This window comes from Corvus brachyrhynchos, unplaced genomic scaffold (genome assembly GCF_000691975.1).
Source record: "Corvus brachyrhynchos isolate BGI_N302 unplaced genomic scaffold, ASM69197v1 scaffold54, whole genome shotgun sequence".
Classification (NCBI taxonomy): domain Eukaryota; kingdom Metazoa; phylum Chordata; class Aves; order Passeriformes; family Corvidae; genus Corvus; species Corvus brachyrhynchos.
Window position 1 is genome coordinate 2,036,281 of NW_008237902.1, and position 26,843 is coordinate 2,063,123.

At 49.0% G+C, this 26,843-nt stretch overlaps 1 protein-coding gene across 2 annotated transcripts in view; it reads right to left on the minus strand.

Moving 5' to 3' along the window:
* The window catches only part of JADE2 (jade family PHD finger 2), a 70,823-nt gene that overhangs the window by 15,454 nt on the left and 28,526 nt on the right, over positions 1–26,843 (minus strand). For both annotated transcript variants that reach the window (XM_017732978.1, XM_008632652.2), the window contains exons 5-9: positions 21,041–21,210; positions 10,767–10,978; positions 6,894–7,061; positions 6,294–6,410; positions 665–1,126 (exon numbers count right to left, since the gene is read on the minus strand). In XM_017732978.1, coding sequence (XP_017588467.1) covers positions 665–1,126; positions 6,294–6,410; positions 6,894–7,061; positions 10,767–10,978; positions 21,041–21,210 — 1,129 coding nt within the window. The remainder of the gene's footprint in view (positions 1–664; positions 1,127–6,293; positions 6,411–6,893; positions 7,062–10,766; positions 10,979–21,040; positions 21,211–26,843) is intronic.

A 26,843-nucleotide genomic window follows, 5' to 3' on the forward strand; every position in this document is an offset into this window, starting at 1 on the left:
CCCCCCGCGCCCCCCCCTCACCAAAAGCCTGCCGTGGAGGCTGCTGCTCCTTCTGCTGTGGATGGGAGGATTCAAGGATGTCCTGCACCACTGGGAGCTGCCAGTGCCTGCATCCTCTGTCTGCATCCTCTGGCCCAGCTCTGCCTCTGCCAGCAGCTCCCCCAGGAGCTGACCCACTTTTGGCTGCAGCAGGGCAGGGGATGCACAGTCCCTGCTCTTGCTCTGCCTTTCACTCATCTTTGATGTTTAATGTAAGTGAATAATGACGTGTTCCCAAGCCTTGCTGCTGGAAAGCATCTGAGGGGCAACACAGGATAATTTTGTGGTTTGAAACTATTTAGGTATAGTGGACATAAGCTGCAGCATCATCTGCCTCCCATCCACACAGCCCTGCCAAGGCACCTCTCCCTGCAGACATTTGTTCTTCTGAACCCCTGGCTGAGACCAATAGTAACTTATTCCATCAATGTCAGTGCTTTGGCAGTGATGATGTACACACACCGAGCACTGTTATGCTTCTGAATGAAGATGAAAGAACAAAACTGTCAGGGGAGTCAAACTGAGTCAGGGGAACAGGGCTTGTGCTGTCTGTGGGTGCCAGCACATATTACAGCAGCCCTGATGGAGCAAATGGGTACCCCACTGAAGGAGAAGCTGTACTCACCCTCTCCAGGTCTTGCCTGAGGTGCATGAAGAGCTTTAAGCGTCGGTAGAGAACATCCTGCTCTTGCTGAGCCAGGTTGTCCACTTCATCTGTTTTTGGTGTCAGCAGCGGTTTGTTGGAGTTCGCTTTCCTCTTCAGCTTCCAGTACTGGTAGACAAAATCCACCAGTGATTCACTTAAGTCAAGGTTCTCTGCCACCTCTGAAGGCTTCACGAGCTCATAGAAGTCCTCCTCCAGCTGCTGGAGCTTCTGCTTCCGCAGCGTGACCTTCTCCAAGTCCAGCTGGGCTTGGTCGGGCTCTGTCCGTGCCTCCTCGGGCAACTTGGTGGCCCCAGTGCTGTGCTCAAGGCAGAAGGACTTGAACTTCACTTCATCGTTGTCTGCAAGGATAGTCCGCATGTCGAGGTTGTGGTCAAAGGCGCAGGTGACGTGGAACGCGGTGACACAGGCGGGCATGGAGCACTGCGGGAGAAGGACAGGGCTCAGGGCCAGGGCCAGGCACCCATCGCTGAGGGGACACTCACCAACGCAACAGGGGCATACCATAAACCCAGGGAGACCATCAGGGTGACACTTGCCATGAAGTGATGGATGCTCCACAACAGGAATTCCTGATGGAGGAACACCTATACTGCCCCAGTCGTAGAGACCTGAGGGCCCAACACCACAAACCCGAGCAGAAGAATCCCAGGGTTCAAGAGGTGGCATTTTCCCACCTTACCTTTTTTAATCCACCTCTGTAATGGGCCCTGCTCGTCTCTCACCTATCAGGAGCCTCCAATGGTTCTTCCAACAACACATGTCAAAAGCCAAAGAACAGCATGGGCCAATGGGATGCTTCAAGACTGTCAACGGATTTCTCTCCTGATGGAGAAATGCTCACCTGTATTTCACCCTCAAGCTACTCCCCCTCTATTACCACATCTAAAGCCAATATGCCACTTTTATTGGAAGCATACAGAACATGGCAAGGTTTAGGAATGAACATGGGATCTAAGAAGCAGCCAATGCTCCTGAATGCCTTCCTTCTCTAGAAATTACACAGCCTCTAACTAGCTCCATTTAAAAAAGAAAGCAAAAGGCAACTGGAGCAAAACATCACAAAATTAATGTTTTAGAGCTTGTACAGTGGCTACAATGTTGTCAGAGTTCCATCAGACCAATTTTTAAATGTTTTTCCAACTTACCTCAGGCTAAATTACTTTGGATCCCACAGGCAACAAATCTCAGCCTGGTGTCCCACAGAGGAACTCCCACCAGCTAGTGCTATGCCTGTGTCCATGTCAGCAGCTTCTCCCCCTCTACTCATTAACTGTAGAGTGTCAGGTAATTATTTCAACCATAACCCATAAGAAATCAGTCTATTCCAGATGCTAATGACCAGTTAAACTGCAATAATGAGACATCTTAAGTGGGCTATTACTGTAGGCACTAGTTTGGCGTTAATAGAAGAATTGTTCTTGTGGGGGATGAAGATGCACTTGTGGCCTGAAGGACCAGGTGGAGGCATGTGAAATTTCCTGAATGTTGATGACAAACCATTTGGTTTTACTGGGGCTCTGCTGCACCTTGATTCTCAAAATGAAAAATATATTCTGATAGTAGTTGAGGAACAGAAGTTTTACAGCTTTTTATCATCATCCTATCCATCAGCCCTGAATCATGCTCAGGCACCCAGCGGTGAACTTTTGATGTTGCTGCTTTTAGGTATTTTTCTTTGACTTTTTAAATGAGTCTGCTGGTGCTAAAGCAGCTGCCAGGACCAAGAAAAGCACAGGCAAGAACTGTCCAAATCCTTCACTTACAGAGCACTCAAGGCCCTGCTCCAAAGCCTCAGGGAGCAGTGGGAAGAGCTGGATGCATCTCTGGCTGTACGAGCACAGCTCTAGGCAGCAATGATGGGCACTAACTCCGGCAGGCACCACAAGCAAGCAGATTATGAACTCTGACACCGTGTTTATCCTCTTTAAAAATGGCCATTTGGTCCTAATTTCAGTCTGAAATTGTTCATGGAAAATAGCTGGTAACTTGCAAACCTCGACTCCCTCTGCTAGGCTTGCTGGCACTCGCTTGGAGCCATTGTGAGGGACCCACTGACGCTCCCTGTGCCAGCCCAGGGCACTCACCACCACAGTGGGCAAAGGGTGCCTGCCTTGCCACCCTGGCCATCCCCTGGGACAAGCCCTGTCACAGCCACCCACGCAGCTGAAGCACCGGCTCCGTTCTCAAGTATTTATTTTTGGCAACAAATGAGGGACAGAGGGAACCCAGCCTGACTTGAAGCTTCCAGATTTACTCAGGGCAGTCAGTATATCACACACTGGCTTTTAAAGCACACACAGTGGTGTCCCTTCCCTTCTGTTTCTGCCATCAGTGCTAAAAACAGCATTAACAACACTCCCATGTCTTCTGCCAGGACAGTGTCCTGCTAACAGGAATGACCATCACTCCACCTTAGGAATAAAGCAAATCCAATGACATTCATCCTGGATCTCTCTACTCCAACAGATGGCAAGCAGCACTTGTCAGAAACTGTGCCCAAAATGCAAACAGAAAATAATTAGGCAGCTCAGCTGACAGGGCAACAAAGAAAGATACCTGGTTGGCCAGAGCAACTGAGGGACCCTGGATAAACTAACAATAAAAACATATTGATCCATCCCGGAATGGCGTTGGAATGAAGCCACTTGTGGCGGGAGGGAGTGATCTGCCACACAGAATAAACCAGGCTCAAAAGAATAGAGCAGTCCCTGCTTTGTTATTGACTGTGCTTCATTATCTTACAGCACCTTTCATTCAAGGATTTCAGCACACTTTGCTTATCCAGGCAAATCCATTCCCAAACAAAATTCTGAGAGAGAGAGGGTAAAACTGCCCCAGAGATTTAATGTGGGCTCTTAATTAGTCCTCAAATCACTCTTACTGGGAAGAAACAGAGATGATTTTAGTTGCCAAGGACATTCAAACAGAAGTTTAGCAGCTTGCAGTGGTGCTCTGCTGCAGTTTGGGGCTGGAGGGGAAGGAAGCAGCTCCTCCAACAGACCTGCGAGGGGAGCTCAGGAAGGAAAAATTAATTACCGGTGCTGAACACTGGCCAAGCCATCAGACACAACACTTCTGCATCCTTAAAAAACTACCATGTGATTTTTTGTGACCACAGATGGTCTGGAGCCTGGTAGAGCTTCTCAGCTGAAAAAGGCAATTTCAGCCTCACAGACTCCTCGGAGGATGCGGGGCAGAGGATGGCTGGGACTGAGGCAGCATGGGCAACACACTCTGCTCTCATCCCTGATGCCACGTGCTGCCTTTTCAGGACTACAGGCAGAAGACAGCTTTGGGAACCACCAATTATCCCAGTGGATAACTGCTTGCTCAATGGGAGAGGGCGGCAGTGGGCAGAGAAGTGATGATGAATGGGGGAGTGATGGAGAACATTTCCAAGGGCTTTTTCTCCAAAAAATGACAACAAATAGAAAGCTGGAAGATGATGACAGCAGAAGATTGTGCCCTTTGGAGAAGCTTGCCAGCGACCAAGAGAGCCCTGGCATTCTGTGCTGCCTCGGTGAGCTCTTCCAGACACTCTGACAAGCGAGGAGGAGGGAGCAGAGTCCCAAAAAAGCATGGTCAGGACTCAGGCTGCACCAGAGCCTAGCTCCTGGCACTCTCTTTTCCATCTCAGAAATGCAAACAAGAAAATTCCTCCTGCATTTTGAGCTCTCTGGCATCTCCTGATGTCTGACCACAAGAACCACCATGAAGTAATGCCTTCCTCTTAACAGGAGTCAGGCAAAGGGTGTCTTCAGAGCTGCATCCCTGCACCGCAGTATTTTTGGCTCGGTTACGGTCACACTGAGTTACACCGGGCTCACAGCTCTGTACCATAAAGCAGGGGTTGAGTTACATGCAGCAGCAAGGGCAGAGGCACAGACAGCAGTGCAGAGCCCTTCCTCGGGCTTCTTTGAGTTTCTTTCCCTTTTGATAGTCAAATTCGGATGGGGAAAAACACCTCCACACACAGAGGTCCCTACAAAGATTTCTTGTGTTTGTCTCTGCAAATGTGGCTGAGGTGGGTGTTTTCTCAAGCTGCAGTGCTGCCTCTGAGATGCCCTGCTGGGATGACAGTCTTCTACTCCTCCAGCCTGCCTCCCAGATTTCACCTTCATAAAACCCACTTGGCCACTTGGAAATCCCCTCCTGGAAGCAACTTCCTTCTTTCCCCAGACCTGCCCACCTGCAGCACCTGATTGCTGCTGCCAGAAACAAACACCCAGTGCTTTTGCAGAAAACAAACTCCTCCTTTCAGAGCTGGGTCACAAACCCGAAATGCTGACGAAGGTAGATCCCACCTGTATAAACAGGCACTAGCAAAAATATGCTCCATAAAATATGCTCCACAAAATACGCTCCATAAACATGAGCTTTCAAAACAGAGCTCTTTACCACTGATGAGTACAGAGCATATTTACTTACCTGTGGATGTTAATTTACCCCATAAATCCTTAAATAAAGGCACTGCCTGCTTTTTTTTCACTTCTCCCCCTTTTCCTTGAAGTAAAACCATCCCGCACACAACAGGGTGGCCTCAGCAAATGCTCCAGTGACAATCTCATGAAGACTTACAAACCATGAGCTGCCAGCACATGAGGCAGCAAGGCTCCTGTTCCATCTCAGGTGACCTTTAATGCAAACCCATTCAGTCCCCGGGATCTCACGGCTCCCATGTCATGATGGCACTAAGAGGATGAAGCCTGAGAGACACTGAATTCTTTTTGATGCTGCCAAGCCTGTTTGCTTCCTTCCCTGCCCCTCTGTTCTTTGAAAGCAGTTGCCATTCTGACACAGTATCTCCATCTGGCAGGGTGAATAAGCACCCAGAGCCATCAAAAAAATGAGTCAATGCGACAGATTTAAAGAAGTATTGTGAGATTTCATTTCAAACTATGGGGATTACTTTTAAATAGCTCCCTTTAAAGAACTAAACCCAAGACGACAGCACAAACACAGCAGAGCCTGCAGAGCTCCATCCCTGCTGTCCTTCTGCCACCAGCCAGCAGCTCCTGATCCATCTGAAAAGAGAATGTCTGTCCCTCCTGTTGTGGGGAAGGTGGGCAATCAGGTATCCGCAGTGGTTTGATTAGGTGTAGCAAAACAGAGAATGCGGAAATGTAATACATGGTAAGTACTTTATTTTCCAAGCCAGCAGGCCAGTGAGGACTATCCAACCCTGGTGCACCCTGATATCCCCCCAGCTGAAAGGCTGACCCCCTGAGGTTTGTGAAATACTTGGATTATGTATCCCATGAGCATCTCACTTTCCTGGCAGCCTCATAAAGCCCATCTCCTGGAGGTTTCTGATCCAAACCAAGGTCACTTGCAGTCCCAGTAATTAGTTTCACTACAGCAACACCGCTGTGTTATGCAAAGAAAGTTAATCTAGATTTCTAGCACTCAGTGCATTAAATGATTGCAAACAACATCTGATGATGCCTCACAAGCTCTTGTTATTAGGTTTACTCAGAACAGAAATAAGCCTCATTCAGACCCTGTCCTTCAGCATCTCAAGATTCTCCAGTGGCTAATACAGGTACAGCCCCAGAGGTCTGAGTTTCTTCAGTGCCAAGTTACATACCTGAATGCATGTCCCAGTGCACTCCTTGCAGAGGCTGCAGGACAAAGCCCATCTGCTTGCTGGGATATGTGAGATCTTCGTAATGGGTTCCATTTTTTCAGGACATCCAATGCTAACCTGACCACAAGATAGAAGACAAGTTGTAAATACTGGCTACAGTCCCAAATCTCCTACAAGGGGCAGTCTGAATGAGGGATGGATTCTATTTCTTACTCTTCAATGTCACTTGTAATTTGGAAAAAAAACCCCAAACCCCCAAAACCAGAAACAAATCTGGATGAATACTGGTTTTTCCTCTGCATAAATTCCTCATCTGAGGTGTATCTCCGACAGGCATATAATACTAGCTTTACTCTGTTCAGAGGTATGCCCCCCACCCCTGTGGCCTTGCACCCTAATACTCTGCCCTCCCTTAATAGGGTGCCCCTTGGCTGCTCATTAAACACACAGCCTGATAACTGCCTGGCATTGTGTCTCTGGCACAGCTTGACGAGCCAAACTTCATTTGATATCTACACCATTAATGAACACCCTGGGTCAAGACCTGAAACCAGGACTGTGCCCACCCATGTATCAGGAGGAGGCTGGAAAACATCTCACTTCAGGTATCCATAAGGCACAGCTAACGTGGACCCATTTCGTCCCGCTCCGGGTGGGTTTCAGCGCCCCGCCCCTCTTGGGGCACAGCAGACACTTGGGCTGAACACCGAGGGCGCAGGTCCGGCACAGCCAGCTCCCGATGGGGACCTTCAGGATGCCATAGCACGCCTGTGGAGACACGAGGGACGAGGGTTAATCCCAGCAGCCCAGGATGAACATCCTCCCAGACCTCCTCCGTCACTCCCACCTTTCTCACTGCCGCTGCATCCCAATAAACAGCAGACTCAACGCAGCGCCAAAGCCACAGACAGTGAGCTGAAGTTCTCCCTTACTACCTTCCCTGCTTTCACATGGATGCTCATGGCAGATCAGTGTGTCCTGGATTTTAATTAAAAGCTAAGTATAAAAACGTGCCATGTATCATGGCAAGCACCTGCCTGGCTCCAGGCTGGGCATGGGCAGAGCCCCCACCAGCAGCAGCTCTGTGGTGCACTCATCTGCCTGCTCACGTCCTGCCCGTTCCTGACCCATGATGACTCGGAAAAGTAAGAAATGCTGTGTAAGAAATCTTCTGAGGTCACAGAGGGCTGAAAAGCCACAAGCCCATGATTGAGAAAGTTGACCACACTGGTTACAGACACCGCACAGCCCAAAGGGGAAGCAAAAATAACTACGGAAAGGTAAAAAGGGGAAGCCAATAGTCATGAATGTAAATGAGACAGGAGCAACCAAAAAGGATAATAATTCTTAAGGATGACACATCTAAAGGGGGCACAGACAAGTCTCCAGCCAAGAGAGTGAGAACTGAAAGACTCGGGATGCCCATGGAGTTCCCTGACCTGCTGTGGTAACGCAGGACACCGAGCAGCCAAAGTGTTTCATAAATATTTCTCTTGCGTACTTGGGGAAGAGCCAAATGATAAGCTGTATCCCATAATGAAAAAATACTTTCCACTTTGACCATAATTTATGACTTTATTAAACAGCTACTACTAAAGCTAGACAGTTTTTAACTGGCAGGTCCTGATAACTCACACTTAAAGGGTTTTCAGAGGGCAACACACACTGCCTGGGGCACTAACACAGGGCTGTGTCACTATTTAAAGCAAGGAAATGTAATTAATCCTACATCTGGCTGCTCTGACATCCCTGCAGAGGGCAAGCAGCCAGCGTTGACAAGGACCCCCAGCACGGGTGGCTGCAAACTGAGCCCAGGCATTCATCAGCTCCATTTCTTGAAGTTTACCCCCAAAAAGAATCACTTTTCCTCCTGCTGCTGCAGGTCATTGATACTCCAAGTGCCAGTGCTGCAGGTGGGGACAGGAACAGAGGGGGCACACAGAGATGTGTGAGTGTGGGAAAAGCACATCTTCAGTCTTTACTGGCCAAGAACAGACTATAACACGGCTTTTGGTTGCCCCAAATCACAAACTGACTCTTATAGTGATTTCCAAGGGGAAAAAGCCAGTTTGTGAACAGATTATTGGAATAACAAGGAATTAAGAAAGGAAATATTATTGCTGTGAGTCTACACAGTTTAAAGAGACTTAACTGTGTGTTTCACAGTGTCTCCAAATCTGACAGATCAATAATTTCCGGAACACAGTTGTATAAAACATGTGATTTAGTGCCAGTCAAGAATCAGCCTGATACGTACTACCAGCAGAATGAACTGGCAGACTGATCTCAAAATCCAGGGGAAAGCAGGAATTATGACCAGGTGCCCATCACTAGCAGATTCTTGGATCTTGGTTATTTATTTCTAGTGATTTTAGTGCAGCTGAAGGTGCAGTTCTGCTCCTGAGAAGCAAATACAGGGCTTCTGTCCCAGACAAGGAGCGGCTCTAGAAACAAGGTGCATTATCAGCTAAACACACTCTTCCAAGTCCAGCACCAGGCAGAAGGTGTTCCAGAACCATGAAGCCAGAGGAATGCTGAATAGGAGCAGAGCAGCTATTTTTATTGCTGCGTCTCTCTGGGGTGCAACATCACTGAGAACAAGATGCCAAAAAACCAAGGAGGACGCCAAGCCATAGACAAGCTTGGTGTGGTCCACGGAACAGAAGGCAGGTTCAGCCATGTGCCCACACCAGGGAAAGGGAATTCAGTGATGACAGGCCCATGGCATGGTGGCTGGAAACTGGAGGTGGATCATTCCCATGCTAAACAGAAGTGTGATGCTGTCACTGTGAGAGCAATGAACTGTGATTTAGCAGCGGGGGGCACAGTTCCACCTCGCTGACAATCTGAAAAGGATGACTGCATGTGCTTTCTAAAAGCTTCACTCCATAGGAATTAATTAATAGCAAGCCTCATGGGCTTGTGATACGCAGATGAGTACAACAGTATCTCCTGGCACCGTAACCCACCACCATGTCTTGGGCCCCTTCCCGATGGGATGCAGGAGGACACGGCATGGCTCTGGTGAAGCCCATGGCACCAGCACCCATATGCCCGCAGGCAAGCCTCATTCCCAGCAGGTTTTGGATGTGGTGTTGGCAAAGGCACGGTGCAGGTTAGATAACTGTGATGCCACACAACACCCTGAACTGTGGCTCTGGACTTTGCGGCTTAGGGTGTAAATCGAGGCACAGATTAAATCACGAGCAGCTTATGGGCAGGCAAAGGGCTTAGGGCTGGACTTTGCTCCCTGAAAACAACTGAAAATCCCTCTTTTCTTCCAACAGCCTTAAAATCCAGGCTGCTGTGTCCCCTTCTGCAGCACTGGGGCTGCTGCTTGAAGTGGAGCCCACAGGGTGCCACAGCTCCCCGAGTCCTGCTGTGGCTCACAGCCTGACATTGTCACTTGGGCTTGATAAAAAAGAACCCAAGACAAAAAAAATACCCCGAACCCAACCCTGAATCATTCTGGTATTTTGTGGAATCTGATTCACTGATGGAAACCATTCAAAACACCCACCTCCGGCAACTATAGATATCTCCAGTGCTCTCCCACCTCCAGGAAGCACTGATGGAAAAGCTGCCCAAAAGATGAGCAAATGGCTCTCTTTAGAACTAAAAAACCCAAAACGGTTCACACAGAGGGTGAAGCCCAGGTGCTGCTGCTGCCATCCCAGCACCACATAGTGCTTCCCCTCAAAGCACAACCAGTAAAACCTCCCTGGGTCCATGAGGGACCCAGGAGACACTCACGTGGCTGCCTTCCCCTTGTCAAGGTTTCCCCAAAAGCAGGAGCCCACAGACCCCCCCCCAGCAAGGGCTTGAAGCATTTGCACTCAATTCTAAAAATAAAATTATTTTCCTCCAAGCTGCTGCTTCCCCATGCTCACACAGTGGGGAAGCTGGGACAGAAACCCTGCAATGTGAGACAGCACTGGTGGAGCTGGAAGGTCCAACCACCCCCCAGATAAAGCAGAGGAAGAGAAGGCTAGGGGGTCTGTGCAAGCCCACCCCTGTGGTGAGCACGGGACTGCAGACCCACATCCCACCCAGCCACTAGCCAAGTCCTGCACACAGTGCTAGTCACCCCAGGGTGCTAAAGATCCCACTGGGGAGCAAAAAAATGGGGTAAAGAAGAATAAGCACATTAAAGAATGAGGAGACATAAAATATTACAGAGACCAGAGAATAAGGAGGAAGGGGCAATTCAACTTCTGGCTGTGTGTTTCTGTGGGCACTTATAAATGGTTAGGACTAAGAAAGTAAGAAAAACAAATTTGCTATCAGCCAGCTATCCCAGACCCCACTGCTATCCCCACTCCACCGGAGCCACACTGGGGATTTAGGAAGGAAGGAGTCTACAGCAGCCCAGGGGAGCGGCTGGGTGGGGATGGGAGGAACCCGGAGGAGGAGGGTACCAGAGTGTGATGAGCAGAGCCAAGCGCTGCCACCCGCCCTGCAGCCGGGGCTCACCTGGTGCACGCAGACATTGCACTTGTCACAAAACACCATCTCGTTGCCGTCCTCCCCCTCTGGTGAGCGGCACACGTCACACACCACGTCCTCATCGTACTCGATGCCCAAACCCTCCTCAGTCTCGATGGCGATGTTCATGTTCTCGTAGCACATGGTCTCCAGCTCCTCCAGCACTCGCTCCAGGGTGATCTCGTCCAGCTCGGGCTTTTCTGCAATGCAGAAGGCAGAGCATGAAGGCAAAGCCACTGATGCAGCTCCAGCACAGGCGCCCACCCGCTTTTGGGGAGCGTTTTGCCAGGGGCTGAGCATTTCAGATGGCAACTCAAGAGGCAAATCCACAGCGACGGTAAAAGCAGCGATTCGGAAAACGGCTACTCCTAACTCGGGATGCAGTTTATATTTCATAGACAGTAACAAAATATTGCTGCTGGCTGAGAGGAAGGAAACCCATTCAGCTGAAGCAATGCGGATAATTGGGGCTGACAGTTTAAATGTTCAAGGAGACAAGTTTTGCAAAGATGCTTTCTGCAGCGAGGGCTCAGACAAGCTTTGGCAACACAAAGTCAATGCTTTAATTGTTAAGACTGAAAATCGACCATTTTAAGGCCAATTAAATGGAAGAGTAAAACCAAAGCCAAAGGCAGAAATTAAGGATAAACAAGGGGGTTTTTTGTGTTTGGGTTTAGTGAAATCAGGAGGTCAGACCCAGGTGGGTCTTTTGCTACCCCCATACCAGGACCTGTAATGGAGAGAGGTGGCAGAGATGCTTTACCAGAGCTTTCTCCACAGAGACAACCAGGAATATAAGGTCAATAACCAAGAGAGTTTTTTTAGCGCAGAAATCCCTAGCAGTGGTATACCCAGCTGCCTTCAGATGGGGCATGCTGCTGCCAGGAGCTCAGCAGCCCCAAAATGGTGCCACACTGAAGGCTGGTCCCCGAAGTGCTTCCTCCCACCTACACACAAAGATCCTGGTGCCACAAACGCAATGTGAGGTCACTCCAGGCAAGGAAAAAAATCTGTCATCAGCAGCAGTAAGGTTCTCTGTGAAGCGTTATAGGCAGAGTTAAGCCCCCACCACACCCTGTCTCCCAATGAGCACTATCTCATCAGAGGAGAAGGCACGGAGACAACAACAGAAGTACCAGCAGGATGCAATACAAAACAATTAGGCTTTGCAGTTAGTTAGCATGAATTATCCACAACTGGCCAGACAGTAGAGGAACACGACCCAAACTGTTGTCCACCCTCCTTGATGCAAAGCAATGGGAGAAAATACCTCATTTATGAGCAGAGACGGAGAAAAAAAGGCTTGAGGAAGAACCCATAAGGAGCAGTTATTAATTAAATATTCTGAGAAATATTTGGCATCCTGGGCATCTCTCAAGCCACAGTATGATGCCCCTGTCCTGGGCTGAACTCTGGGCTGCTGAAAAGCCCCCAGGGATGGGGGTGCAGGGGTCCCAGCACCTCTGGCTGGATGGGGCTGGCAGAGGCTGCATCTTTTCCCCCACTGCCACTGACCAACTGAAAAAACTCTGTCAAGGGGGAAAGCAACACATAGGCGGGCTCGGCAAGCAAACATGCCATTGTCTGCCTTTTTAAGCTCTTCCCCAATGTTTCACTGGCACGGTTTCCCTTGGCTTGACAAGTCTCTGCAAACATCCAGCCTGGCATTTTACACGTCTATGTCGAGTCTGAGATACCATCTAAGACAGACACCACTGTTCCCTATCACAGCCCTTTCAAGAGCTTGGGCTGCTGTGCTGCAACATGCCAAGGAACCTGCTGATACCTGTTTGATTCCGGAGCAGCCCCGGCGATAGGTGCAGGATCTCAGCCCCAGGCTGGCACAGGCTGCCTGGGACCTCTGGAGCTCAGCAATGCAAAGCATCCTGCACGTGCACAGCGAGTTCTGAGCACCAGGGCTGGGATGGAGCCACCATCTTGCTCTTGGCATAGTGCCGGTTGGAGGCGGCAGGTCAGGAAGCACAAAATCATGGAAACGTGGAACGGTTTGGGCTGGAAGGGACCTTGAAGATCTTCTTGTTCCAACACCCCTCCATAGGGAGGGACAACTTCCACTATCCCAGGTTGCTCCAAGCCCTGTCCAACCTGAACTTGAACACTTCCAGGGATGGGGCATTCACAGCTTCTCTGGGCAACCTGTGCCAGAGCCTCATCACCCTCACAAGGAAAAATTTCTTCCCCATATCTAATCTAAATCGATCAATCCTCTTTCAACTCAAAGCCATTCCCCCTTGTCCCATCACTGCCTGCATGTTACAGAGAAAGCCAGAGCATTATTTTTGCCTTAATGGAGTCCCTTTATAAACACACCACCTGAGGTGCACTTGCTCAACATGACTTTATATGAGTATTAAACCAGTCCAGCAAGAATATCCTCCTCTTGGGTCAGGGTTTCAACTTCCCATCTGTGACTATGAGCCTGGGCACCAGAGTGTCAGTCTGGAGTAACTCCATTCCTCCCAACCTGTCAGGCTCTGCTCTTCTAGAAAGCAAAATGACCATCAAGGTGTTCCCAGTGCTTTTCCCCATACACTTTCCAGAGCTGCCCTGTGCTCATGGGAGAGGGCTGGCAGCTGCAGGCAGCATGAGGAAGGAAAGGAAGGGTGTTTTCCACAGGAATCATGAACCCAACCTTGCCCAGGGTCAGGGTCACGCTGGCATTGCCACTGTCCCACTTCATCTCAAGTGGAAAGAATCAGCACCCATCCTACCTCCTGAATTTTCCATCATCACCTGGTTAACCCTGGGAAGAAAGTTCATGCTTTCTCAAAACTCCTGTACCAGAGGAAGACCAGAGCCAGAGGGAGACCAGCGCCTCAGTGGGGTTCCCTTATCAGCCTCTGTGCCGTGCAGCTGTTACACCATTACCTGGGGAAATATGGATCAGTCCCTCCCGCGCACACGCACGCAGGCGCTCTCACACTCCATTGAGATGTAATTACATTAGGAATGCGTTTGCCAAGCGTCATCCCAAATACCTCAGAGCTTATTGAATTGACAATTGCACTTGATGGGGATGAAGCGATTAATCGTTTATGAAACACTAAACAATGGGGCCTGGGGGTGAAGTGCTTTTTCCATTTGTGCTCCATTTATCTCCTTCTGTATCACATGAAGTTTGTGCTACTGAACTCCATTCATAAAATTGTCATCTTTTTGGCTGCAAAAACTCTCTCCTTATTGATCGTGGCCAGCTAAACAGCAAACAGAAAAATTCTCCACCAAAACACTCCCTGTGTACATGCTCAAGTGACACTGTTATTGTCCCCAGAGAAGGAAAGTAAAGACACAGACACTGATCTTGGTTACAATGCACAAATCCAGCAATGACCACATTTGGGACCATCACCAGGTCAGTGGACTCCACCTGCTAACCAAGAGAATGGTATTTTCACCTGGTTAAGGTGTGCCAAGGTCTCAGGCAAGAAAACAAAGCTTTTCTGAGCCTCCACAGAGAAGGGCAGTGATAGGCATAAACTTCTTCAGAGTTTCTGTCTGGACGGACACAGGCAGAGGTGAGACTTCAATCTCATGCCAATATAATCACTGGCGATTTGAAGCCACGTTCAAAACACTGACACAGGAGGAGTATGTCCCATCACCCCTTCCAGGAGACCCCTTACACCCTTTTCCCATTAACACTGAGTGCATTAACAATGATGGGTTTTGATGTGGCCACCCAGCCTCCCTGGAATACCCTGGTATTGCCCCACAGCGGGAAGGGCTGTAATCCAGGGAATGATGCCTCCCATGGCATCTCAGACAAGAAAAACTGTCCCCTTTTTGCACAGGGCAAGATGCTGGGCAGTAGCACCTTCCCAAATAAAGGAAGCATCAGAATATGGGACTTGCTTCAGAAATGGAAGAGAAGAGGTGACAGATGATGATGCACTACAGGAGGTCTCCAGATCTTATTCATGAAAGCAAACCCTGAAGGAACTTTGCTCCAAACAAAATCTCTTCCCTGTGTGTCTGCGTCAGGGTCTGCCATGATCCCTGCAGCTCCACAGCCACCCAGCATCCCCCTTATCCCTTGGGAGGGGCCCAGCCCAACTCCACAAAGTTCAGCCCTTCCAACTGCCTGTACAGCACCTGGAATACAGAATTTAAACACTTTATCCCAAAGGGGCTGGGATTACTGGGCTGGCACCGCAGCCACAGCGCCGCGCCTGGGAGAAGTACCAGGCACATCCCTTTACACAACGCCGCCCTCCGTTATAATTATTTCTGTAATATTGTAATTTATGTGGCATGAAGGAGCAATATTCTTCTGCTAAATGAATTCTCAGCTACTCCTTGTCGTGATGTGAGCCAACTCACTGCGAGGGGAGGAAAAAAATAGCTGGAGAGCCACCTTTCACAAAATAGAGACCTATTTCTGACTGAACTGTACTCCACTAATATCAATTTACTGAAACAATAAATCCTTTCCCCCTGTGGAGAATACCTGGAGATAGAAACAGCTCATGAACAAACAGCTATAAGGACTGCAGGCTGTGCCATTCGCTGATTCACAGACTATAAACCTGGGAGTCTACTTTTCAGGAAAAATATATATATATATACAAAACCAAGCAAAATCACTGCTTTTAAAAATAATAGTAAGAAAAGGAAAGCACTTGTGAGATGATGTAGGCTTGTCTCTGACTATCTTTCAAAACCTGAGAGTGAAAGAATGACAGGTCCCTGATGGGATGGGGTGTTCACACATGGCACACAGACCACAGACTTCAGAGATCTCCCTCCAGCTCACTGTCCCTCCAGCTTGCCCCAGGCAAGTCACTTCAAACATGCCTGCTTTGGCATTTGTGGGGACACCAGCCACCCTGCCCCGGGCTGAGTGCCCCCCTGGGCACCCCAGGTCCTGTCCCAAGCATCCTTCCGGGACATCAGAGGATGACAGCCAACCACCTGAACACCACACCAGACCACCTGGGACTCCCACAGCCACTTCCAGCCCACCACCTGTAGACACACAGCCCTTGGAAGATGAAGCAATTGTACATTAATCTTTTATCAATGTTATTTATAAACAGACCCTGCATGTAAAGTGTGACCAACACACAAACAGTGAACTGAGCATCCACAGTGAAACTTACAGACATTTTGTTGCAAACACAGCCTGCTAATGCACTTAAAAGATTTACAGGAACCAATTATCACCCTTTCTGCCACCCACTGACATCAATTATTGCTCAAATTTAAGATGATGACAAAATGTTTCAGATGCCACTTTATAAGCTGCTGCCTCTCTGCAGCGATGCTTGGCTCTGACAGGGCTGTCCTAGAACACTCCTGATGAAAGCCTCCTCACCCCATCAGCAGCAAAGCTGGAGTACTGCTGGAAACTACCGCAATTACTGCCAGGAATTTATGGAAACAGCAAAACAGCAACTTGATGTAAAAACTGATTGTACTGAAAATGTGGAGGCAAAATGTCTGAAGAGTCTCCCACTGATCTCCAACCCTGATAATCTATACATTACTACATCACATGCAAACAATTAATACATTCACTTACACGTGGTATCGATTTTCTGTATCTCTAAGGGGCTAAATAAGCTCAGCTCCAGAGGCTTGTGGTGTTTTATAGAGGGGAATAGCTTCAAACTGACAGAGGGCAGGGTGAGATTGGATATTAGGGAGAAATTCTTCCCTGTGAGGGTGGGGAGGCCCTGGCACAGGTTGCCCAGAAAAGCTGTGGGTGCCCCATCCCCAGAAGTGTTCAAGGCCAGGTTGGATGGGGCTTGGAGCAACCTGGGATAGTGGAAGGTGTCCCGGCCCAAGGCAGGGGACTTGGAACGGGATGAGCTTAAGGTTCCTTCCAAACCAACCCATTCTATGATTCTGTACTGGGGTGGTCCTGCACAGTGGGACATGGACACACACTGGTGGGCGGCAGCTGCTTGGAGACAGGCTCTGCCTAGGGAGTGCCAACGTGCTGCCTCAGGGTGAAAAAGGGACTCCCAGAATCCCAAAAGGATGCAGTGGGATGGGAGCAGCCTAGGGTGGGGAGGCCCTGGCACAGGTTGCCCAGAAAAGCTGTGGGTGCCCCATCCCCAGAAGTGTTCAAGGCCAGGCTGGATGGGGCTTGGAGCAACCTGGGATAGTGGAAGGTGTCCCGGCCCAAGGCAGGGGACTTGGAACGGGATGAGCTTAAGGTTCCTTCCAAACCAACCCATTCTATGATTCTGTACTGGGGTGGTCCTGCACAGTGGGACATGGACACACATTGGTGGGCGGCAGCTGCTTGGAGACAGGCTCTGCCTAGGGAGTGCCAACGTGCTGCCTCAGGGTGAAAAAGGGACTCCCAGAATCCCAAAAGGATGCAGTGGGATGGGAGCAGCCTCAGAGTGTGACACCCAGGACCGCCAGGGAGGGAAGCAGCCACTCTCTGAGGAGCAGGACTGACAGCAGCCTCTGCTCCACTGAGCACATCTTCCCCGAGGTACTCCACCGACTCCAGCTTATTTCACATCTACTTGACCAATCTCACCTCCGCTGAGGGAGGTATCATCTCATTAGTACACAGACATATCTCAAGTATGCAGCGATGAATTCCCCCTGGAGCTTCAAAAGCAATCCATGTGACCTTTGCATGTTCCTGCCATAAAATACCAGGAACACCTCCAGCTCCCAAGATAGAAGCCGTGGTGGGCATATGTGAGCAGAATACACCATATGGATTAAGTCAAGGGAATACTTAGAAAATTCGACTCTGCCTTCAGCAAAATTGATTCTGACAACAATTTTAGCAATTTCTTGAGGATTTTCCGTGTGTTTATGAAGTGCTGATCACTGCAAAAGGATCTTTCAGCCTTGGTCTTTGAAGTCTCTCTAGCTCCGCTCTTACAATACCTTTGGATTTAGTGAAGATCACAAAATACAACATAACATGTTAATATAAAAACGAAGACTTATGGCATGGCTCCTGTCTAAAAGGAAAGGCCTGTACTGCCTGGAGTGGCACGGACATTAAGCTGGCTCAGGGCTTCATTTAGCCTTCTTCAGATCCACTTTTTTTACTATCTCATATTGCAGCAGCAACAAATAAAACACTTAGGCATGCCTAAATACTGACTTCATCTCTAGCACGCAAAGGTTCTTTAAACAGCACATTTCCATCGAGTACAGCAACAGCTACTGAGGCATCTTACTGGGGGGTTTAAAACTATTTAAAGCTGTTTTATGTTTAAAACTTTTGCTTTTCATGTAAAACCTTTGCTTTCCACAGCAATTCCACTTAATTGGGAGAGGAGTCAGCAGGCAGAATGCAGAGAGCTGGAGCTATCTGGAGGTTTATCTGATCTTGGTGATAAAATTCCGTCCCTGGGGTGACCTAAAAAGGACTGGAAAAGGCATGTGCTATGTGCTACGTGGATCCACGAAAGGCGAGCTGGATGATCTCATAGGTGCTTTCCAGCTCTCCTCCCGCACATCCTCAGGAGCCAGTCAGAGATCAGGATCCTTCTTTGCCATTAAATATTTTGGGAATGACATATTGTGCCCCTGGACAGCCCAGTGACAACAGTTCAGCCAAATACCAATGAGGAATTTAAACTTCTGCCTATCTTTTAAATTAATGCTCGGAGATAACTCCTGACTCCTCTGAATGGGAGGAGAGGCTGCAGTTCTCTAGTTAAGTCATGTTAATGATCTTGGAGATTAGCAAAGCGGGTTTGGAAATCTCAGCAAGTCATTAATGGTGTCATTAATGTCAAGGGCTTCCGGGAGAAAGCACTATTTATGGACTGCCTTTGCACCAACCCAGGCAGCCACAATCCTCTTCTGCCTTGGGTGGTGAAGGGCACCCAAATCCCACCCTGGCTTTTCCCATCTGGGAAGCAGAGGGAGCAAAGTCCCTGCTCTAGCACAGCTTAGGAGCTGAGCAGCAACAGACTCGCTGTAACAGCTTTCCTCTATGAGCACCCAAACCCCATCACTTCCACGGGCAGGAAAATACATCCCCTCAAAGCAGCCTGATGACCTTCAGCCTCTATGGTGGGCACAGCTGCCATGGGTGATGTGACCATGGTCCTGCAGCCAGGAGCACCAGCTCCCATCCTGCTTCCCACCTGCCAAACCCCCAGCTCCCCACAGTGCCAGGGACGTGTTATTAATCAATGCCACATCTTTTCCTTTCCAAGTCACTGGAAAAAATGTACTAGCCCTTGCACTGCTAAAGAAGTTGGGAGGACTGAGGGAGGGGGCAAGGTACCAGAATCCATTGGGCTGAAGCTTCACATGCCAAACACTGGTTTTGAGAGCTACTCTCCCCCCAACATATTTAAGGCTCAGCCAGTAATGACAGTGCTCCCTCAGCAACAGGAATGGGCTGGAGAAGCAGGTGATGGGCAGTGGTGTTCTCTGCATGACCGCTGCTGAGATCCCCTTCGTCCTTATCACCATCTAGAGTTGGTGAAGGCAGGAAGGCTCAAGGGCTTCCTCAGATTCTATGGTTTCATCCAGCCCAGCCCTGGACAAACACCTCCTAAGGACAGTCCTTGGAAAAGGTGACTGGCTGATAAATGACGAGATGGAGTCACAAAAATGCAGCCTGCTCAGAATGGCCGAGGGTCAGCAGCAAAGCACTGCCTGTGTCCTGACTTGCGATGCATTGGGATGCTGAGGTGCCAGCCCACCCACACACCTGCACAGAGCAGGGGTATGGCTGGGATGAAGCTCAAGCTCGCCTCCTAAACTCTACTCATTCCCAAGGCAGTGCTGCTGGAGAAGCCGCCTCTCTCCCCCAGCACTCGTGGGTTTGGCACATGCCAGCCCCAAGGTGACATGGGGACAACCAGCAGCCATCTGGCCTGGGGCAGGGACCTTCCAGTTATCTCAATCTTCCATCACCACGGGAGCTCCACATCTGGACACTGCATTTGAAACCGAATACTTTGAAGAAATAATAAAGCAGGGCAAATTTAACCCAGCTGAGCTGGAGAAGCCAAATCTCTGCCCACTTAATTTCTAGAGAGTTATGAATTTCTAGAGAGTTATGAAATACACACAAGGGGAAGCAGAAATAGAGACAACCCTTCTCTGGAGCCCAGACACACTTCTGATGGCCATGCAGCTGCGAAGATGGCAAGGGAAATGTAGTAGGGGATACACTGAAGGCACAGTGAGGTCAGAATGATGCCCAGGGTGGTAGAAGCTGAGTTCCTGATGCAGCAACAGCAGCTGTGCAGGGTTAGGAAGGGTGGATCCTCTGCAAGGTACATGAGCAGGACTGAGGCACTTGGCTCTATCCAGCAGCACCCTCTGCTCTGCCCAAGGACTTCACTGTAGCTGCCAGTGCCTCAAAAGCTGGGTGTGCTAATGACAGAGCGGAGGCTGCTACTACAGGAGCAGCTAATGAGGGCAAAACTGACTTGTGATTTCTCTATGATGCTACAGGCTCAAAAACTGAGATTATGGGAAATCCAATACACAGGATACCTATACCAGATAACCACACAAACTGTGAAAGCAGCCTCTACAACTTTCTCAAGATCATGGTAACAAACTTTCATTGTAAATCATGAGTACACCAGAAGGCCAGATCTTCCAAAACCAATGTCATGCCCAACTTCTGAGCTCACTTATGCTCCATGCAAGCTCACTGAACTGCATCTTTCTGCCCTCCCCCTGAATCCTGTTGCAGCCCTCAGCTAGCTGCCTGTGAGAGCCAGCACAACCTTCCTGCTCCGCAGTGCACAATCCCATCTGCTCAAGCACTTGGTAAAATTCTTTTTCCCATCCTTGAAAGACCTTTGCCACCAGGAGTAACTCTTCACGTAACCATGCCTGAGCCTTCACTGACCTCACAAGGTGAATGTTTTATTGAGGTGTTACTCTTACCTGCAGAGCAGTAGACACAGCACAGCAACCCTTCCCCAACAAGGACTGGAAAATCCCTCCACAGTCTGGCAGGACTACACACCCATGGGTCTGTGCCAACAAATCTGCCCACCAGACCATGCTAAGCACTAGTGCCAATGGTCAAATTCCAAGCTCAGGTACTTCGACTCAACCAAAATCCACTAAAGGATTTGAAGAATGTGCAGTGATACAACAGCAGTGATGCAGGCAATGTTATGCTGTGATATCTAGAGATGCCTGGGACAGAAAACAATCAGGACCAGCATTTCCGACATTTCTTCTTCAAGGCCTTTAGTTCCACATGCTTACCCAAAAAGCCTGAATGCCCAATGTGGGACACCCAGGCCAGTAAAAAACAGAAAAGCAATACTCACCCATCTCCTTGAGCTCCATGTTAACAAGTTCCAACCAGCAGGCATCGAGCTCGTCCAGGTCATAGCGGCTCATTCCTTGCAAGTAAGTCCTTGTAGCTTCTGAAATCTCAGAGCCAGGCAGGCTGCTCGGTGAAACCTGTGAAAGTGAGTTCTCCAGCTGGGGGATGATCCTGGAAGAAAAGATGGGGAGGTTGAGGAAGGGCTACAACTCACAAAAACATTCTGTTTCTTGCCATGGAGGGTGAGACCACACCAGGTACCTGACTCTGTGAAGGAAAGCAAAGCCACAGCACCTGAAGTCAGCCCATGGGCCAGCACTGACAGACGGCCCCAGCACAGCAACTACAGCAAGAGTGTTCCCATTCATCTACAGAAATTAACTCTTTACATGAGAAAAATGAGGTGCAATGGTGATGATGATCCAAGTACCGACAGCAAGCCCCCCAGCCATTAACTCCCCCATGAACACCTCCAGTGTGCTGTACCACTGCAGTGCCACATCCACACCATGCTGGGCAGCACTTTGGCACACTTGGCACTGGAGAACATCCCATGGTGGCCTGTGAGATTTGTTCTGAGTGCTCTCCAATCACAACCACAGGGATGGGGAGAGGAGCTGCCTCATCTGCTGCAAACTCCCTGCACAGAGAGAGACCAGGCGCTGGCTGTCAGCTCTTCTGCCTTTCCTCAGCAACTCTGCAGCAATATGCATGATACTTGCCATGCACATGTCAACAGTGTCATGCCTAATGACATGCAAGCAGAGGACAAGCTGGAAATGAGAAGCAGCCTGTGGTGCCAGCTGACAGATCTCGGCGAAGTTGGGGATTGGAGCTTGCTGCAGTATTTGCACAGCTCACATTTCCTCCCCTGAAATCCACCTCCTGGCACAGATATAACGCCAGAAAGATGCTGCAAAGAAACAGCAACCAAACATCAACTTGCTGCAGCATGTCAGCCCCTTCCAAACAGCTTCTCCCCATGCAAAGCTGGAGGACCCAGCCCTGCTCTTGCACCAGTGCCAGCTGGGAATGCTGCTGATCCCTGGAAGACCTTTATCTGCCTTCTGTCCCGCTATGTAAGCTCACGTCAGAGCATCGAGTGCCTTGTGCTCTGTGATGTGTCTGGGGCAAAGCCATGGTGTCCATCATATAACCAGATGAACTGTGGTACCAGATGCTCCAAGGTCTGTATGTGCCAAGGTGAGACACTTGGGCCCAGCTGTCCTTGGGAATGGGACCCTACCTGCCTTGCCCAAGGTCAGGAAGGAAATCTGTGGCAGGGCAGGAAAATGAACCTGGAGTTTCTACAGACACAGACATGTAGTTTAATTGCTGTTCTCTGTGGTCACAAACACAAGAAGTACTTCCAGAGATGCCAGCAGGAGAAGCAACAATTTATGGCTCAGAGAGGGAAACATCAAGAAATGGGTTCTTATCATCTCTTTTGCTTTACTTTCCCCCCCAGTAAACTGAAAATAAAGATGTGACCCAATGTCCTGAGTACATCTCCAAATTTAAGTTCAAGAACTAAACAGAGCCACATGGATGGACAGCTCTTAGTCCCCACATTTTAAAACAATCTCACTGTAATCTAGGACAAGACTTGGGGATTCACTGACACTTCTATTTAATGCAGACAGCAGTAATAACACTGAAACTAGGCATGCTCCAGCCACAGCTTCAGGACTGGCATCTAAGGAGCTCCCAAACCCCTAAAATCAGAGAATCACAGAATGGATGGGGTTGGAGGGTACCTTAAAGATTAACCAGTTTCAACCCTCCCTGCCGTGGGCAGGGACAACTTCCACTATCCCAGGTTGCTCCAAGCCCCATCCAGCTTGGCCTTGGACACTTCCAGAGATGGAGCAGTCACAGCTTCTCTGGGCAACCTGTGCCAGGGCCTCACCACTCTCACAGGGAAGATTTTCTTCCTAATCTCTAATCTAAATTTGCCCTCTGTCAGTTCAAAGCTATTCCCCCCTGTCTAATCACAACATATCCATCTAAAAAGTCCCTTTCCAGCCTTTCTTGTAGCCCCTTTAGCCTCTGGAAGATGCTAATAACAAAAAAATAAAGCAGGAGCTGCTGATGCAACAAGCATTGGTTCACATCAGACTGAACCTCTCCTTCCCATGAGCCCAAGTCCAGGTCATCTCTGCACAGAAACAGGTGGGGGAGCAGCCAGGCTGGGCACCACCTTGCTACAGGAGAAACCTCAAAGCTGTTGAGAAAAAAACAGTCCTCCACCTGCAATGAACATTTCTGTTGGGAAGAGCTGCCTGAGCAGGCACGAGGTCAGGGCCCTAGGCCTTCATTAAGCTGAGTTACACAAGCTGCTCACCCAACAGCCCCTGCAACAGGTGATGCTCTGACACCGAGCCAGCCACGGATGCTCGGGATGGCAGGAGGAAAGAGCTGCTATTTTTATCCTGACATAAAACTGCAAAGATTAATGCTCTGTGTACATATCAAAGGAGTATCCTGAACAGGTCATTTACTGTATTGACAGCACTGAAATGCACTCGGTGTGATAAGGATGCTGACGTGACTGGAGCAATCCCTTGGGGTTATCTCACACAGCGCACGCATACTGCCTGCCATGAGCCGTGTGTGGGACACAGCACCTGGGCACGTCCACTCCCACCTGGGCACGCAGCCTCCACCTCCTGCCTGCAGATATCTCACAGAGAAGTTTTGCTGAACCTGATGATCAGAGACAGGAGACAAGTGACTCTCCCCTAGAGTCATGCACCCACCTCCCCAACGCTCCCAACCCCCCGAAAACCTGGATGCATGTTTAGACTCTCAGGCTTTGCACAGTCCCTGGTGATGCAGAGATCACAGGGAGCTCAGGGGCTCACTGATGATAACAGCACCACCAGCACTCAATGTCCAGCTTTTTGTGACACTGTAATTAAATGCAGTTTGCTTTGGTTTAATGGGAACTGGCACTTACAGAGTGACATTTTGCTTCTCATCACGTCACTGATGATGAGGATCAAGGTAATGAAGATACAAACATCTAACAAGCTCACCAGCACTCTGTTAAAAGGTTTGAAACGTGCCAGTGCAGCAATGGCAGGTGCCTCTCCCTGTCTGGGAACACAGGGATCAGGGAGGGATGATCAGGTGCTGCTGCAGCACTCAGCAGACGCTTTCCTACAAGGAGTAAGTATTAATATGAAAACTATCTTCTTAAGAGGACCACTAAATTTTACTTTTGAAGTTTCTTCCCCATGACTCCATGCTGATCTGGCAGCATGGGCTGGGATCCCCTGGAGTTAATTCAGGCTTTGGGATGCACGGACATGTTCATGCCATATTGTCACCATTTCAAATATCAGCAAACTGAGAAGGTCAGAAATTAAGAAACTGAAATAGCTGCTAAATTATTTTTTATACAATGAGCAGCTTGTATAACCCTATGAAGACCTGCTGGAAGCCTGGTCCAGACCAACTCCCTGACTCATCTGCAGCACTCAGTTAAATACAAGAGTTTTATGGTTTGCAAACAATTCAGCAAACCCTGAGAGGCTATGCCTGTTCCCATGAACATTCCTCCCACCCCGAGGGGAGCTGGAGGCTGCCAGATGCTGAGGCTCACATGGGGCATCCCAAGCCTCTGGGAAGACCAAGCAGGATGCAATGCTCAGAGGTGCACAGCCTCCCACTGATTCCTGGATTTGCTTCGGTGGATAAAATCCCATTCCTAAAAAGCAGCCCACTCCTTCCTGACACATGCTAAAGCACCTGCAAAGGGCTTTTTGGTGTTGAGATATAAAGATCAATGACTGCAGTGACACTGCCTTGGGCTAGGTGGAACACTGGAAGGAGAGATCCTACAGTTTAATACAAGAGGGCAATCATTTGGGAAAGACCATGCCCTGCCTCACAGCAACACAGAAAACAGACCCAGCCAGGCACCCTTCCTCATCTCCAATAGCTTCAAGAAACTGGAGCCCAAAAAGCTGCAAGCTTTGTGCTGTCAAAACACTGCGGCAGAGACATAGCAAGAAAAAGGGAACAAAGCACAGAGGCTGCCCTCACCAGTGTCTATACATCTCCTGCTGAGCACCAAGAGCTGGGGATGTCATCAGGGCTCCCCTTTTGTGCAGGGACAAGACTTAATCCATTTGGAAACCATGTTTCCAAATAGCTGCTCGGTGGACAAAGAAACACTCAGGCTGGGTGATGAGGAGTCTGCACATGTGCTACCAACCCACCCAAATTCCCTGCACCATCATGGCAAAGAATCACAGAGGCAAAGCCTCCACCAAGAGCCAAACCATTCACAGAAGCTCAATTACACTGGAGGAGCATTTACTCCTTTATTTATCCAGCCAGCCAGAGACACAGCATTTTTAAAAAATCCTGTATCAATCAAAGGCTCATTTAAACGAAGGGCTGAAAATTGGGATCAGCCTGAAAAGCACAACAAACCTGAGGCCATTAGTCTGAAAGTGGGTCTCAAGGGCACTTGAGGAAAAGGAGTAAGTGGACCCCAATACTCTTGAGGATCACATCTATCCCTGGAGAAGATTACACAGTAATAAAATATATTCAGCAAATTCCCATGGTTAATCATCTCTGTAAACTGAATGCTTCACTTGGCTGAAGGGAGAAGGCATTTTTTTCTATATGCTCCCTTTTAATACATCAGATAGAAATAATTAATCCTGCATAGTGTTTCTCATCTAAAAATACCTAATTTTATTACAGCGAAGGCTTTAGTCAGTCATCTTTTCTTTACCTCCATTCCAGTCTAGATTAGTCTTGTCCAATGTCCATAAATAAATCAGCTTAGGAAAGATAGCTCTGCCAGCAACCTTCAGTGGATGCTGATACTGCTCCTACTGTCAGCTCTGCTTATGGGGGAATTTTCCTGTAGCACATGACAGCTTCAAAAGGGCAATTTAAAGGGATGGTTTTCACCTTCTGTTTACTAAAATAGTATCTAGTAGGCCACTTGGACTGGATACCCCATCTTCTTATGAACTTAGGCTAACAGATTTTATAGAGGCTATTGCCTCTCAACAGCAGAGCAGAATTTAAGACGTTAGAAGAAGAGCCTGGGGATGTAAGGAAGAAGGATGGGGTTGGAGATGGTGGTGGACGGTCACAATAGAGCCACAACCCACACACAAGGGTTTATGACCCTCAGCATACCCACACCCAGATTTACTGACCATGTTACTCCTACTTCTTGAATTTTATGGCTTCTAGTGAAGGCTATAAAACCATGAGCCAAAAACTATACTCCCAAAGCTGGGTTCAAAGAAGAAAGGGAACGCCAAGAAGATATTAAATAGTTACGTTTTAAATTAACTGGCCTGATGTTCAGACCTGCATGCAAGCTGGCTGGACCGGCTGGATGAGCCTAAAAGCATCTTTAGGATCCAGGTCTTGGTGCTAACAGGTACCTGTGCACTTCACCCCTCCCCCCTTGGCTGAAGATACTCCAGGTAACATCTGGAGCACCCTGGTCACCAGCACAGAGAGCTCAGGGCCCTAGGGGCACCCTGCTGTCACCCCTGGCATAAGCCACCTGACAACAGAGCCCCTGGACCCCGCAGGAGGGAGCACAGGTACCCAGAATCTGCCACATCCTCCTGTGGATGGAGGAGAGAGAGGGCTGGAGGTAGCTGGTCCCAGGGAGGAGAGAGGTGACACAGTGTATATCAACAGGCCACTGTCACCAAACCCTTTTATTTTAAAACAAACAAGAACCTGAGCAGAATGAGATGGCACCGCTGGGACCACTTTGTGCAGAAAAGAAACGATTTGTAGTATTTCCTTATTGG